General features: G+C 37.6%; 1 protein-coding gene across 4 annotated transcripts in view; it reads right to left on the reverse strand.

Moving 5' to 3' along the window:
• The window catches only part of Miro (mitochondrial Rho GTPase), an 88,458-nt gene that overhangs the window by 17,443 nt on the left and 56,724 nt on the right, over positions 1 to 14,291 (reverse strand). For 3 of the 4 annotated variants that reach the window (XM_068392008.1, XM_068392007.1, XM_068392010.1), the window contains exons 11-13: positions 12,206 to 12,336; positions 11,665 to 11,877; positions 9,538 to 9,734 (exon numbers count right to left, since the gene is read on the reverse strand). In XM_068392008.1, the coding sequence (XP_068248109.1) occupies positions 9,538 to 9,734; positions 11,665 to 11,877; positions 12,206 to 12,336 (541 nt within the window). Of the gene's footprint in view, positions 1 to 1,739; positions 1,779 to 9,537; positions 9,735 to 11,664; positions 11,878 to 12,205; positions 12,337 to 14,291 lie in introns of all 4 variants that reach the window. The other variant, XM_068392009.1, reaches the window with a different exon arrangement.

Consider the following 14,291-nt stretch of genomic DNA (forward strand, 5'->3'; position numbering starts at 1 on the left):
TGTGTGAAATGCATTGAGTGGACTCCCTTTTGGCTTAGGAGCTTGCTCCTGGAATGGATTAAACTTGTATACTAAGATACTACTGTACTCTTAACTGTCTCATAAGAAAGAAACTGTGTTCTTCAACACCCCTTTTTTGGTTCTGCCAGTGCTAAGGAAGTACTGGAATGCTGACGATCAGGTTTGAGATTTCCTAAAATAGCACAGCAGAGCCCTCATAAGACAAAAAACACCACCTCTTGATTGCAACGCAAAACTTCGAGTAGAGAGGCGATGGATAACGTCCCAAACATGGGGTTGTGTCTTGACGGATTCTGAGTTTTGGCCACGAACTCTGGTACAAATCTAAAAGAAACCTTCCAATCCTGAGAGTGGGTTATTATGTAAGAGAGACCACACAACTTGCTTTTGTCTTTGCTTAAGATAAAGCTTGCAAAAAGACTTTCCTAAGAGTCAGATCTCTATTTGACAACCTTTTCAAAGGCTCATATGGGGTATACTTAAGGGCCTTGAGAACAAGAATTACATCCCACTCAAGGGGCATGAGGTCCTGGTGTGGACAGGACTACTCGATGCTCCTCATGAGCATAAACAACTTTTATGAGAAGGAAAGGTCTATGCATTTCAATCAGACTATACCCAAGGCTGAGTAGTAGCCATTTACAGCTGCTACTGAGAGGTGCTTCTCTCAATGAAGGAAGATGACAAATTATGTGATCTGCACTTGAAAAGCTTCAACCAGTAAAGTACCGATTCTACAAAACCAATCGCAAAAGATGACCAACTTTCCCTGGTAGACAGCTGCAGAGGACCATTGCAGGTGTCCATACAGCTGTGCACACATTGCAAAAGCAATTTACTTGGAGAAGCTAGATAGTCTTCAACCATGAACTTCTAACAACTTTATGGATTAGTGGTACCTCTGAATGTGTGGCTGACAGAAAAGGAGAGTCCAATGTTTTCCATTTATTGTAGATACTGTAGTCCTATCCTCACCATTGTAAAATAATGTAAAATATTTTTTCAGATATGTGACATCTAGTCATAGGAAAAATATGGATACAACACTGAAGATGGGTATTTTTCAAAATCAGTCTTACTTTTAGTGCAGAGGGTCATACTCAAGCACGATATTTTGCTACAGCACAGACAAACCTTTTTCAATTACTTACCTTAAGTTAACCCAACGACCAACATAAAAACTTTTACACCCCAAAACCTAAACAAACATGACCTGAAAGGCCACTCTTTCCTTTCAGATCATAAAAAAAATGGAATAAAACTAATGCCACATTTGGTGATGAGGATATCACAGTGTGCTTGTTAAGAATGTCGCCCTTGAAAACTACCACGTGTTTCTGCAAACCTCATTAAACTATTACAGGATGCGGGTAGTCTTTAACCATGTATTGTATAAGAATAATTAAAAGCTACAGCAGTAGTAAATAGAACCAAAACTGAAATTTAAAGCTTGTTTGCACTACTGTATAAACATTTCAGAAAACAAAAATTATACATGTAATGCTAATCTCCCTTTTTTTTAAACTTTACATAGGACATGCTTCCATTATGACAAGTCTGGAGAAAGTCAAATATAAAGTACAGCACATCTACAATTACAAGTGCATCTACAAACAGTAGCAAGCATTTTCATTTCCCTGAATTACAAATGTGCAACTATAATATCAGAAAGAACAAACAAGCATGCTAAGTTCAATTCTGTAACTATAAAGACACACCTGCTTCGGTAAAAGAGCATCCACGCCGCTTGAAATCGACTAGAAGACAAATTTGATTAGTATATTACTCAAACACTTCTTATCCAACTATAACTATATGAACTTTGTTCATTATTATATATGCAATAAAAAATGACACAAAGAAATGTCTAACATGTTTCTAAGACAGCACACTTCACTCAAAGTGTTAACTTGGAAAAAAAATATTGTAAGCAAAATGAAAACCAAGAAAGCACTTCGCTTATAAGTAAGTTGAAACCATCTAAATTGTTATTTTTAAAACTACATAAAGTCATTAACTATTTTCGTAAATATCCACTGATAAGAAACAAGCTCTAAATAACATTTGTTATATAAACACAAACCTCTTAATGTCAAATATATGTACACTATGTGCAGATTAACCTCTACCATATATGTAAGTGATGATAAATAAATAATAAATATTTGATTGAATACAAAACCTTCAAATACAACCAAAGTGGCTTATATCAGTGATATATGAAACTTCAAATTACCATAGCATCTATTGTATAGAGAAGTTTAACTACATTCCAAAACAACTGATAGTGATACATCAACACAATGAATTAAATACCTTCAATGTAATTCCTAACATATAAAATCAATTGGTACATGTGAATTTCTTACGCGAAAGTGCAAAATTTGACACAAACTCTTTACTGCGAAAAAAAGCCAATCAACGCGATTCAAAACGAGAAATTTGGAGTTAGAAATTGCCAAATACAGCTTAATGTTTAAAACACCCAAGTCAAAATGTGAAATTTAGCATTAGAAATCTGCCTATAATACTGTAGAGAATAAAAAATCGCCAAAGAACGAGTCTAAACGTGAAATTTAGGTATAAAAATAGGAAAATACTGCACACCTTAATGTTAGAATATGCAAATTCAAACATGAAAACTAGCATTAGAAATAAAATATACTGTTCATCACTGTATTAAGATTTGTCAAAGAACATTCATCATAATGTGAAATTTAAGAGTTAGAAATCGGCAAAAAATACTGTATAAGTTGGGAAATTATATTGATGATACTCTTAATTAGATGTGAGTGTATTCTCGATACCGTCGTCGGTTATTACTCCTATTAGAATACAAATTTAATTGATAATAGAAAATACAAACATTATTAAATAAAGCTCATACAGTATATATTGTTAATGGCTAAAACTAGACATCAGCTGATGAAATCAAATGTCCTGTTCAAGCCCAGCCTACTATCGAATCTAGATTTAAGCAGAGTATGAATTTATTTTGTATGTAGCATTTAACTAAAACTTTATATGGAAACAAAGGTTTTTGTTTCTCCTGCTGCATGAATTAATTTATTTATTTATCTATTTATTTATTTATTTATTTATTTATTTATTTATTTATTTAGAGAGAGAGAGAGAGAGAGAGAGAGAGAGAGAGAGAGAGAGAGAGAGAGAGAGAGAGAGAGAGAGAGAGAGAGAGAGAGAGAGATTCATTTGTCCAAGTGATATCTAATAACATTAGCTATAAATGAACTATATGAAAACTATGATAGCTTATATTGGTGCTGATGTAATATTTATTATGAAAATGTTTTGAATAAGATAAAAAAAATTATATAAATGATACTCCTTGTTATTCGTATGTGTGCGTATTCTATAGAAAGGCACCTTGAGATCAGTTGACCACAACCAAAAGTAAAGAAGTTAGTAATACAGTACTTGATGGTTAAAACGCACCTGAATACTTTAATAAAACACAATTTATTATTAAAAAAAAATCATGATTTTTAGAATGCAATAATGTTGTTTTCTTCAGTGGTCACCTAACAAAAGCAAATGCCGTATTTTTAGATACAATATAAAATGGATTTAAGCAGGGTATAAATTTTTTGGTTACATTTAATTGACACTTTTAAGGAAAAAAATATTTTGGTTTCTTCTGCTATAGGTACATATTGTATGTGAGAGAGAGAGAGAGAGAGAGAGAGAGAGAGAGAGAGAGAGAGAGAGAGAGAGAGAGAGAGAGAGAGAGAGAGAGAGAGAATCAGCTGATGACATCAAATGCTGTGTTTCTAAGTTTCTTTCACCGACATGAAGCAAGAAATTCCTCACTACCATTAACAATATAGTGATGCTAATTCAATTCTTAAACTCAAGGTTATCAAATGTAATATGCATGGTTAATAGTTATTCATTTCAGGTAAAATATGGTTAATTTAGTTAAGATAAAAAATTTGGGGAGTTGGAGTCTACATTAAAGAGAATTACCATGTATTTCAATGAGAAAATTTGTTTTGTATGCACTACTTTAGTATTAGCCACCATTTTCATAAACTAATCAATCACGGATAACAAGTTGACTGCTGTCAATAAACAATGATATAACAAATTTTAAAAGTAATTTGTATACTTCCTAGCTATGCAAAAGATAAATCTTTAAATATGGAATATGTTTTCAGCGCATGATGGAACCAGCCGTTGAAATCGTTAACGCGGTACTTAATGGATGGTGAGTGAGGGCGAGGAGCCCAGCCAGCCTACCTGTCGAAAGTTCTTCACTTATGATCTTTTGGCTCAGGACTGAGGCCATGAGATAGGAAGTTTAACTTAAAGGACTCAAGTTTGAATAGCTAGGAAAAAATATAAATTGCTTTCAAAATTTGCTATTTGTTCCTATGTGTATACAAAATTTTCATCCTTTAAGCAGGGAGACTCACTGATTGGTGGGTCAAAATTTCCCCTTGAACTGAAATAGTTGGTTCTTTTTCTTCCTTGGAAAATTCAATCTACTTCATCCTGTATGGGAGTGAAAAAAACTTCAGCAGCCTTCTATCTGTCTATCAGAGGGATTAATAGGCTGATTGGACCTAGTCTGTTCAAGAAGATAGGTATATGGTCAAAGGAGAAATCCCTTCCTATGAAGGGGATAGAAGTCCAGAATAATATGCCTAGTGTATGATGATAAAAAAGTTAGCATATATTCCCCATCCTCCCCCTCGTCTAGGGAGGACGGGGAGAAAATTCTCTAGAATTTAAAGACTGGAGCTCAGAAGTGTAATTCAAAAGCATGAAGTCAGATCCAACATGTAATGTTTCAACTGCTTCATCTCCCAGAGAGGGGCAAAAAGAATGGAGTAGAGCCAGTCATTCTGCCATAGAAATTATGCTTGGTGTCCCCCACGGGAGCTGGGCTTGATACACAACTACTTGAGCCGCCTCCACAAGACCAAACTTAAAGGTATCAAAGGACGTTAGGGTATTTCTGTATATCAAAGGCTGTGAAGGGGATCTGGTGCACAAACACTTCAATCTCTAATACCTGGCTGACTGCAAGAATCCTTTTGAAGGCAAGTGTGGGATCTAAACCCTGACTTAGTAAGTTCTGGTTATAACTGGTACCTCAGCTGTTGAGATGTAAGTATTACGGATTATCTCATGAAATCAGAAAAAGAATGTGTTCCAAACACCTACTGCTTGGTTCTTCCAGTGGAGAGAAAGAGTTCAAGTCTGAAGTGTCGGGTCTTCTTCAGATAGCACCGCAGAGCCCTTAGAGGACACAAATGCATCTCTCAATGCCTGACGATGCTTAAGGTAAAGAGGGGATGGAGAAGAGCTCAAACCTGGGGTCATGCCCTACCCCTCAGAGTGGGAGAAAAGGGCAGAGGCTGATGCTAAGGCAGTAGAGACAGTCTTGAGAGTCAGAACCCTGACTGACAGCCTTCCCATAGGCTAGAACAGATTGTGTGGGAGCCTTGTAAACAAGAGACTTGTCCTTGTCCAGGACATGAGGTGCTGGGATGCAGGACTCTTCGAAGCTCCTTACGAACACAAACAATAATTACTGGAAGAGATCTATCTCCTTCTGTTGAAAGACCATGCTGAAGGCTGAGTGGTAATAACTGAAAGGAGCTTCTCCAGGTAAAAGATGACGAAATCTGAGACCTGTACTACCGGAAACAAAATCCTTTCTACAACATCAATTGCAAAGGATGGCCCACTTCTCTGGGTAAAGTGAGTGTCATAAGGAGTTCTCTCAGGATCTTGGCATAGCTAACTTAATGGGATATAATTTGGCATGAAGCCATCAGGGAGATACCAGGGCCAACCTAAGTCCCGGTGTAATCCTCACACAATCAATTAGTAGATGGAACAGGGTCGAACAGTGGGAATGAGTAATCATATAAGTGACCATAGACAATGTAACCGGGTCAAGGGAGAATACACAGTTTCCTGTTTAGCTGGTTGGGAAACAGGTCGATCCCTGGAGAACCCTATGAACCAGAAGCCTCTCTACCATGCAGGGATATAGGGACTAATCTGACTCTTCAACCAGTCCCTGGCAACTGAATGTATCTGTTAGTACATTCTTCTTTCCCCCGGTATGGACTTGGCTGACAATTCTATGGCATGGAATTCCATCCCCGAGTACTGTATATCTGTTTCGTCGTCTCACAGAGCAGGCACGGGAACATGACCCTGTCTAAACATAAGCCACTATAGTGGTATTGTCACATCAACACTACCAAATGCCTCCTCAATGCTCTTGAAATGCTTGCAGTGTTAGAAAGGCTGCTAGCCTTCTAGGATGTCAGTGAGTACACTCTTCTTCTTCTGACCACCTATCTGACCAAGTTGTTCATGAGTGCATCTACTCATTGACGTCCTGAAAGGCTAGAAGCTTTTCTAGCACAGCAAGCATTCCAAGAATATTTAAAAGGCATTCAGTAGCATTATTGCAACAAAACCACCAAAGTGGCTTATGGCTAGCAAGGTCACATTCTTGTGCTCACTCTGTGAGATATCGAGGTCTGAGCAACCAACAAAAATTATATTCTCAAAAAGGGAGAAACCCCACGAGTTACAACAAACAGGAGCCAAAACACTGGGGAACACTGTCACAGGGTAAGGCAAAGCACACTCACAAGGGCCCGGAACACAGCCAGGAGTGAGGTCACAAGCACAGAGGGAGCAGGAATTACGGGCCCCGTACCACCCAGCACAAAGGGTGACGGCACAGGGGAAGGGGGCAAACACAGGGGTGACAAGGTCAGCGGAGATGCATTGGTAATACAGTACCCAGAACTGGGGCAACACGTCCTTTCAGCCAAGGGGTTGCCCTACGCCCAGCATTAGGTTTGACACCTACAGGTACCGGAGCTTCCTGGCCGGCACCAGTTTCACAGGACAAGCCTCACATTAATTGGGCTGGAGGGAGGGAGGGGGGGGGCACTGCGGATATCACAGAAGTCCCTGACAGAGACACTGACCACGTCTTTCACCACTGGCATCATCAAGGGAGACATTGGCACTGGTGACCCCAGGAAAGAGGTAGCTTTAGCTACCTGTTCCATAATAAGTCATAGAAGGACTACCTGAAAGATCTAAGGAGGCCCTAGCCTTCCTTAAGTAAAACTCGTCATCAGCGGTCTGCACAAACAGAGATGAGCCTCCAACCTCCAATGGGGTGCGGCACACATGACTGTCACTGTACAGGAAGCCACAACCTACACTTGGCATACTGGGATGATTGCAAACAATCACGCCCCTAGCAAGAAGCACAGAGTGCAGATCTACGGGTGGTTTAACAAAAACTGGACACAAAATCTACTCTTCCCCAGCATGTACGAATCTCTTACCTCACATTCAAAGCAATCACACCCAGAGTTCACCTGTTGAAAGAAAAATAAAATGAAAAGCTAACTACTCTTTACAGCCAAAAACACAAGTGGATAGCTTTTGACAGGTGGGAGGTGGAGCGTCTCTCCCTTGCTAACCACATGTGATAAACTATCTTGCTAACGATTTCAATGGCCGGTTTCAACTCTTGCTGAAAACATACTCCCTACTTAAAGAACGAAAGGTTTGTACATACATACATAGGAACAAACTTTACACTGACTGGAACCTGTTATCATGTTCATAAAAAAAAAATTACGTTAAATCTTCCCTTTAACGGGGTTAGATATGAAAAGAGTTCTATATATTTTCTTCTATTCTGTACTCTTTTGTCTTCAATGTAATTACATCAGGTTCAGGTTTTCCAATTTTTTGACAATTTCCTGGCCCTTCCAAAACGTCTTGGTCATGCCATTTCCATAAATAGTTTTTCTGACTAACACTTTCGAACCCTTTCTCGCACGTCAGAACAATATCCTTTTCTTATTTCTCAACCTTTTTTATAACCTCTGGTTGTGGCACACCAATTCGATTGGAAACTGTATGATTTTCTCATCGCACTAAAGCCATGAACAAGCAAAATGTTAGACAACAATATCTGACTCTAGCATCATTTCAAGGACTGTCAAGGAAATCAAGCAAGCCACCACCAAAGAAAAGCTTTTAGCTCCACATACACATTTCGCTCTAAGAGCTAAGAAACAGCAATTGCTTATAATATGTCAATTGCATTGTCTAACCATCACCAAAGCTGGCAAACTGTTGTTTGCCATATTCAGTAGATATTCAACAAATGATACATGAAGCCACTGAAATAATCTTCCATCTCTCTTCTTCACTGTATCTCTATTTCATTAGAAACTTTCAAAGTATCATAAAATAATTAATGTTTATAAATGCAATTGCAACATATTACATAGAAGAATCAGATAGTGTGCAAATTTAAGAAATCACAGCTTTTAAATTATGAGACATTCAACCTATAAAGGGTATTCTACATCATTTTCCCACCCATATAACTAAATAATTCAATTACCTCACCTCTTTAGAGACAAATATTACAGTCTTTATTTTTGTTTAAAATATGACAGCGATACATATACCTAGCAATACATTGTACTCACCTGAACTTTATAAATAACAAAAAACCAAGGGTAAATTAAATTATTGCCAATTTTAAGATATGTCTGTAACAAAAAAACAGTTGCCTAAGACAGCTTTATATGCAGGTAGTAGAAGGAACCCTGCAATTGAATTATGATCCTCTCGAGTATAAATGTCATTATAATCTTTAACATTTTAAGGATTCAACCAGTATGGAGTTTAATGCAAAACCTGTTCACACCAATTACTTCTAAGCAGAGCACTTTCTGCCTCAATCCCCATCTAGTCTTTGTCTCCATCTCTGGGGGTCTTGCAACAGTCCTTCATCGTGTTGCTGTATTCCATATCTATGGGATTTCTTTCACTGGTAGTACCGCATTAATTTCATCACAGTGTTTAATGTTTACTGCCTTTCTTTTTCCCGCAGATCTTGTTTTGTTTTGGATTCACCTTAGCTTCATTCTTTTTCTTTATAATGTTGATTTTATCTGGTCTTTAGGGCTTTTCCAAGAGATGTTCATATTTTTTCTATCCTACATTCTTATTGATATTGTGTGGTATTTCTTTCATGATGAGTCTAATATCCATGCTATTTCTATCTTAGCAAATTTCATAAAAAGTATTAAGCATATTCAGCAAAAGAGAACAGCTTTGATTTACTTCCTTTTTTCTGACACACTTGTTCATACAATTGTTGGTCAAATAATTACTGCATATCAGAATAATTTCCCATGGCTGAAGTTTCAAATGACAAAATTTTCAATTTTGTGTGTTCACTCACAAATTTTAACTAATTTGTATTTTTCCTAACAGTATTGGAACAAAGTGTTTTTCTCATCATATAGGAAATCAATATATCTACTGAACTCAATAAAGTTTAATCCAATCTATGCTTAAAAGGACGTATAAAGCTATCTCAGGCAATAGTTTGCATGAACAAAAAATTAAATCTGCCTTATAAACTTATTTACAGCGAGGTGCCAAGTGTATAATTTATGAGCGAAAAATTAAAATACTTACGGATAAGCAGCCATCGTAGCTAGTTTTGTATATATGTCTTTTTTGGGCTGAAATGCCGAAGAAAATGGATGTGGAGGAGGGATCTTGTGCTTCTGACAGAACGCGGTCGGCTGGTACATGTAATCCTGTCTCACCGCTGACATGTCACTTTTATTGGCAACAAACAATACTGGTATTGAAGTTTCGCTGAAATATTTCTGGGGAAAATCAAAGGACACCATCAAAGAAACCATAATCTTTTTAACCTATAAAAGTCTTAGCTTTATAACAATACTAGGGCATTGTCCTGCTTGCTACAGCAATGTCACTGTCTCTTGCCTCTGCCATTCATGAGCGGCCTTTAAACTAAAAAAAACAGTACCCTGAGAAATATAAGGAAGATACTGTACTATCACACCCGTTTCAATTACTGTACTATGAATACTAGCAGCCTATTACTTGACATTTTCCTTTGTCACAGGAATACAACTAAGAAAAATGTCAAAGGGACATAATTTTCAGGAATGCAAAAATTCACTTCGTTATTAAATCTTTGCCAGAAAAGATAATGTAGAAATTTAATTTCTCAAATGAAATGTTAAAGATGTTACAATTATTTCCACATTTTGAAGTTTCTGTTCCTTTTCTTATTAGCAACATTAAAGAAAAATAGCAAACATGCATGTAGTGAGTAAACATAAGTGAATATTTTATCTTAAGATTCAGCATCATCATTAGATTCATATAAAAGAAAACAAGCAATCAAAATCTCATAATGGGCTAGAATGAAGTTATTAGATTTTTTATTCTAATCAGATGATAAGAAAACCAATGATATATCACACAAATCATTTTACAATGACCTACATTGCAGTACATAACTTAACTAAAATACCCAGACAACACAGTAACAATTATTAACCCTTTTACCCCCAAAGGACGTACTGGTACGTTTCACAAAAGCCATCCCTTTACCCCCATGGACGTACCGGTACGTCCTTGCAAAAAAATGGTATAAAATTTTTTTTTCCTATTTTTTATAATTTTTTGAGAAAATTCAGGCATATTCCAAGAGAATGAGACCAGCCTGACCTCTCTATGACAAAAATTAAGGCTGTTAGAGCAATTTTAAAAAAATATACTGCAAAATGTGCCGGGAAAAAAATAACCCCCTGGGGGTTAAGGGTTGGAAATTTCCAAATAGCCTGGGGGTAAAAGGGTTAATATTTAGACACCGAAACACTATTTCTTATAAAAAGCAACTGCCCTTCACTTCTTGAATTGCAGTTTCTTCAAATCTAATATAAATTGTAAAATTCCTAAAATTTAGATTATGTCCATTTAACCAACTATAAACATACATGAACTGTAATTGATGAAAATATGTTTGATATCGAGAGATAGAGAGCTAAGGATTCGGACCAAAAATGCAATTTTTTTTCTTCTAAAATTAACAATCAAATGATGTGCATCAAGGAATAATTCAGTATCAGCACGGGATGATATTTTTTTTTTTGCTTTTACTACTTGTATCCTTGTTATAGCAGTTTAAAAAAACTTTACCAAACACCTGTTCTCATTTATAATCTACTATATTCCATTTACTTAAACTAAACAGTTTAATTTTTTCATTGTCAAAAAAGAATTACTTGTTTAAAGAAACTTGTCCGGTTAAAATTTTAGAATAATATCTAGCATTCATTAGAAAATTATTTTTCACATAAAATCAGCATAAATTCAGCATTATGAAGCTTCATCTGTGGTGGATAATGTGGGAGGTTGGGCTGTGGCACCCTAGCAGTACCAGCTGAACTCGGTTGAGTCCCTGGTTAGGCCGAAGGAACGTAGAGAGTAGAGATCCCCTTTTTGTTTTGTTTCATTGTTGATGTCGGCTACCCCCCAAAATTGGGGGAGGTGCCTTTGGTATATGTATGTATGCATAAAATCAATAAAAATAACATGCCACAGCTCTTCTTCTACTAAATTTTCTTGACTTTAGAAAATTCCTCTACCACATCCATCTATCAGCAAATTTACAGACCTCCACCTCAAGGAATTGGCTACCAAACCGATTATAAACTTACTGGTATCTTGAGACTACAGAACATGAACACTAGAACAAGGACTCATCCCCTTTCATATACTTACAAGATATATTCTTGCAACATATTCGAAGGATTTCGGATTGGACACATCATAAACAAGGCAGGCAACATCACACTGAACTTCGTTGGGCATAAGAGCATCTGTGATGTTGTGAACGTCGATGTCATGTAACACAAGATATTTTTCTTGTCCGTAAACTTGCAACGTACTTATCATGTGCCTTGGAAGTCTGTCTTCGGGTATCTCTTGTACTTCCTATAACAAAATTAAAGTATACAAATAGTAATATGATATAAGTTTCTAAAAAATAATACAATACAGTACAGTACTCAGCAACCTAAAGCTGCAAGTTTTCATGACTATACAATTGAACAAAGAAGAAAGTATGAAATGCATTGCTCCATATTTTAATTTTGCATATACACCATACTTCTGATCACACAGAAACAAATGGTTAATCAAAATTCTAAGCTTTTGAGAGGCACTCTTCCCATATTTTATTTCTCAGGATCTTCTAAGGACATATGACATGTTTCCAAGAACAAGAAATATATCAAGGATTATCAGATATCAAATAAAATACCTCTAAGGATCTTCCAAGAAGTCCCTGGCAAAAGGTAGTCTTTCCTCCATCCCTGGGACCAATCACGTGACACTGATAAACACTTCTCATTGTCTGTTTCTTTTGTAGGTCGATGCGTTTCTCCCGTGTAACTGTTACATAACAGGGAATAAAATCAAGAATTAATTTATAACTATTGCAGTATAAGCAGTAATAATCAAGGAAAACAAGAAAGATACATACACCTAACTCTTTGAAAGCTTACAATAAATAAAAAACTAAGGGTACTAAAAATAAGCAATTCACATATGCATACAATTGGAAACCACTGCTTTGCTTGTTGGACTGTTTGGTTCAAAGTGAGCAATTGTATGCATACTTGAATAAAAGAAGACAGCTATCCTTTAATCGTCCATGCTTCTTACTCTACAATCATAGTCCTTGAAACATATTTACCTTCATTTAGTTCCTAATATTGTCTTATTTCTCTTCAGGTTTTTTTGTTAAGTGGTAGTTTCCTTCCCCTTTTGTGTTATTCTGTTTCATCATAATAGTTTCCTTTGTACGATGTGCTGATTTTGTGACTAAGACTTAGTTTTCCATTATGCAGACCAGCTGCCTACCTCCCAACTTCCTATTTGAACAGTGTCGGATAACAGATATAGGAGCCTTAACTGAGCACCCCACAAGGTATCTTTTGATTATCTCTAAAGGTTAAGTAATAATTTTTCTGAATGACTTTATTATACAGTAGTTTGTTGCATGTTCTTATAAAATTTTCTTTACAAAACCTTAAGAAGTTTCAACACTTCCGAAAACTATTACCCGAGTAGAAAAATATGACAAATTCGAAGATAATTTGTATTTTTCCTAACCATACAAACCTTAGCTATTTACAAAGGGTTATTACTTTTAGCGTAGCTGAAATGGCGAGCCATTAGAATTTAACGAGGGTGTATTACCCCCCGCGCTAGTTAGCGGGGGGGTAGGGGAGTGGTAGCTAGCTACCCCTCCTCCCCCTCACACACACGTGAATACTCACTTTCACTTAGAGGTAGAACTTGTCTTGGGGGACAGGGCTGGCGGGCAAATATGTGTAAATAGCTAAGGTTTGTATGGTTAGGAAAAATACAAATCTTCGAATTTGTCATTTGTTCCGTAACCGAAATACAAACCACGCTATTTACAAAGGGTGACTTATCCCTTAGGAAGGGTGGAAAGTCCCCAGCCATACTGGCTTTGGCTTTACCCGGGGACTCAGAATCCGAGTGAGTCGCACTCGAGAAAAGGAGTCCCTGCACCTCACAAGTTCCTTGCTCCGCAAGGAACCATGTGGCCTACGTAAGCTTGTGTGTGAAGGAAGAAGTGTGACCCGTCTTAGGCAGTTGACCTGGAGTTCCAGAAGGAACTCTGGGTTAGGACGTTCCCAATACCACCTCGTCAGGGTATGGGGGACGCGACAGTATTGACTCAATACTTGGAACACAAGGAAGCATGGTTTACCTGCAGAGGTTCGAGGTCAGCTATGCAGAGACCAGGATGCTGCTTCCCCGTAGAGGGGATGATGAAGAAAGAAGTAAGGGCCAGACATACTTCTTTCGTTCATGCAGACTAAAACCTGATAACAATGCCCTCAACCTTCTGCTACCTGTCCAAAAAGGAGCCTGAGGTTAGACCAGCTGTTGTGTAGCCACCACAGAGCGATAGAAAACGTATCGAGACTCCTGTGGGTCACGCCCTGCAGGAAGCGGGCTGCGAAGGTCATCAGACGCTTCCAGACTCCAGCTTGTAGCACCTGCGTCACAGAGTAGTATTACTCGAAGGCGAGGACGTTGCGATGTATCCAACATCGTGCTGTAGGGCGACGTGACGGGGGAGGGTTTGAAGACAGGTCGAGATGAATGTACTCGAGTCCGGGCTGAAGAGGTATACTGGTGACTCTCCCCCCATGTCCTCCATGTGTTCCCAAATCGGCTGCAACTGAGGCCAAACTGCAGCTGTTCCCAGCGCTAACCTCTCGATTCCTTACTGGCAAGAAAGAGAAGGTCTTGGGACATAACACACAGAATGGAGACTCAAAATCTTGAATGAATCGGACCGAAGGGTC

The sequence above is a fragment of the Palaemon carinicauda genome, chromosome 18 (assembly GCF_036898095.1).
Source record: "Palaemon carinicauda isolate YSFRI2023 chromosome 18, ASM3689809v2, whole genome shotgun sequence".
Classification (NCBI taxonomy): domain Eukaryota; kingdom Metazoa; phylum Arthropoda; class Malacostraca; order Decapoda; family Palaemonidae; genus Palaemon; species Palaemon carinicauda.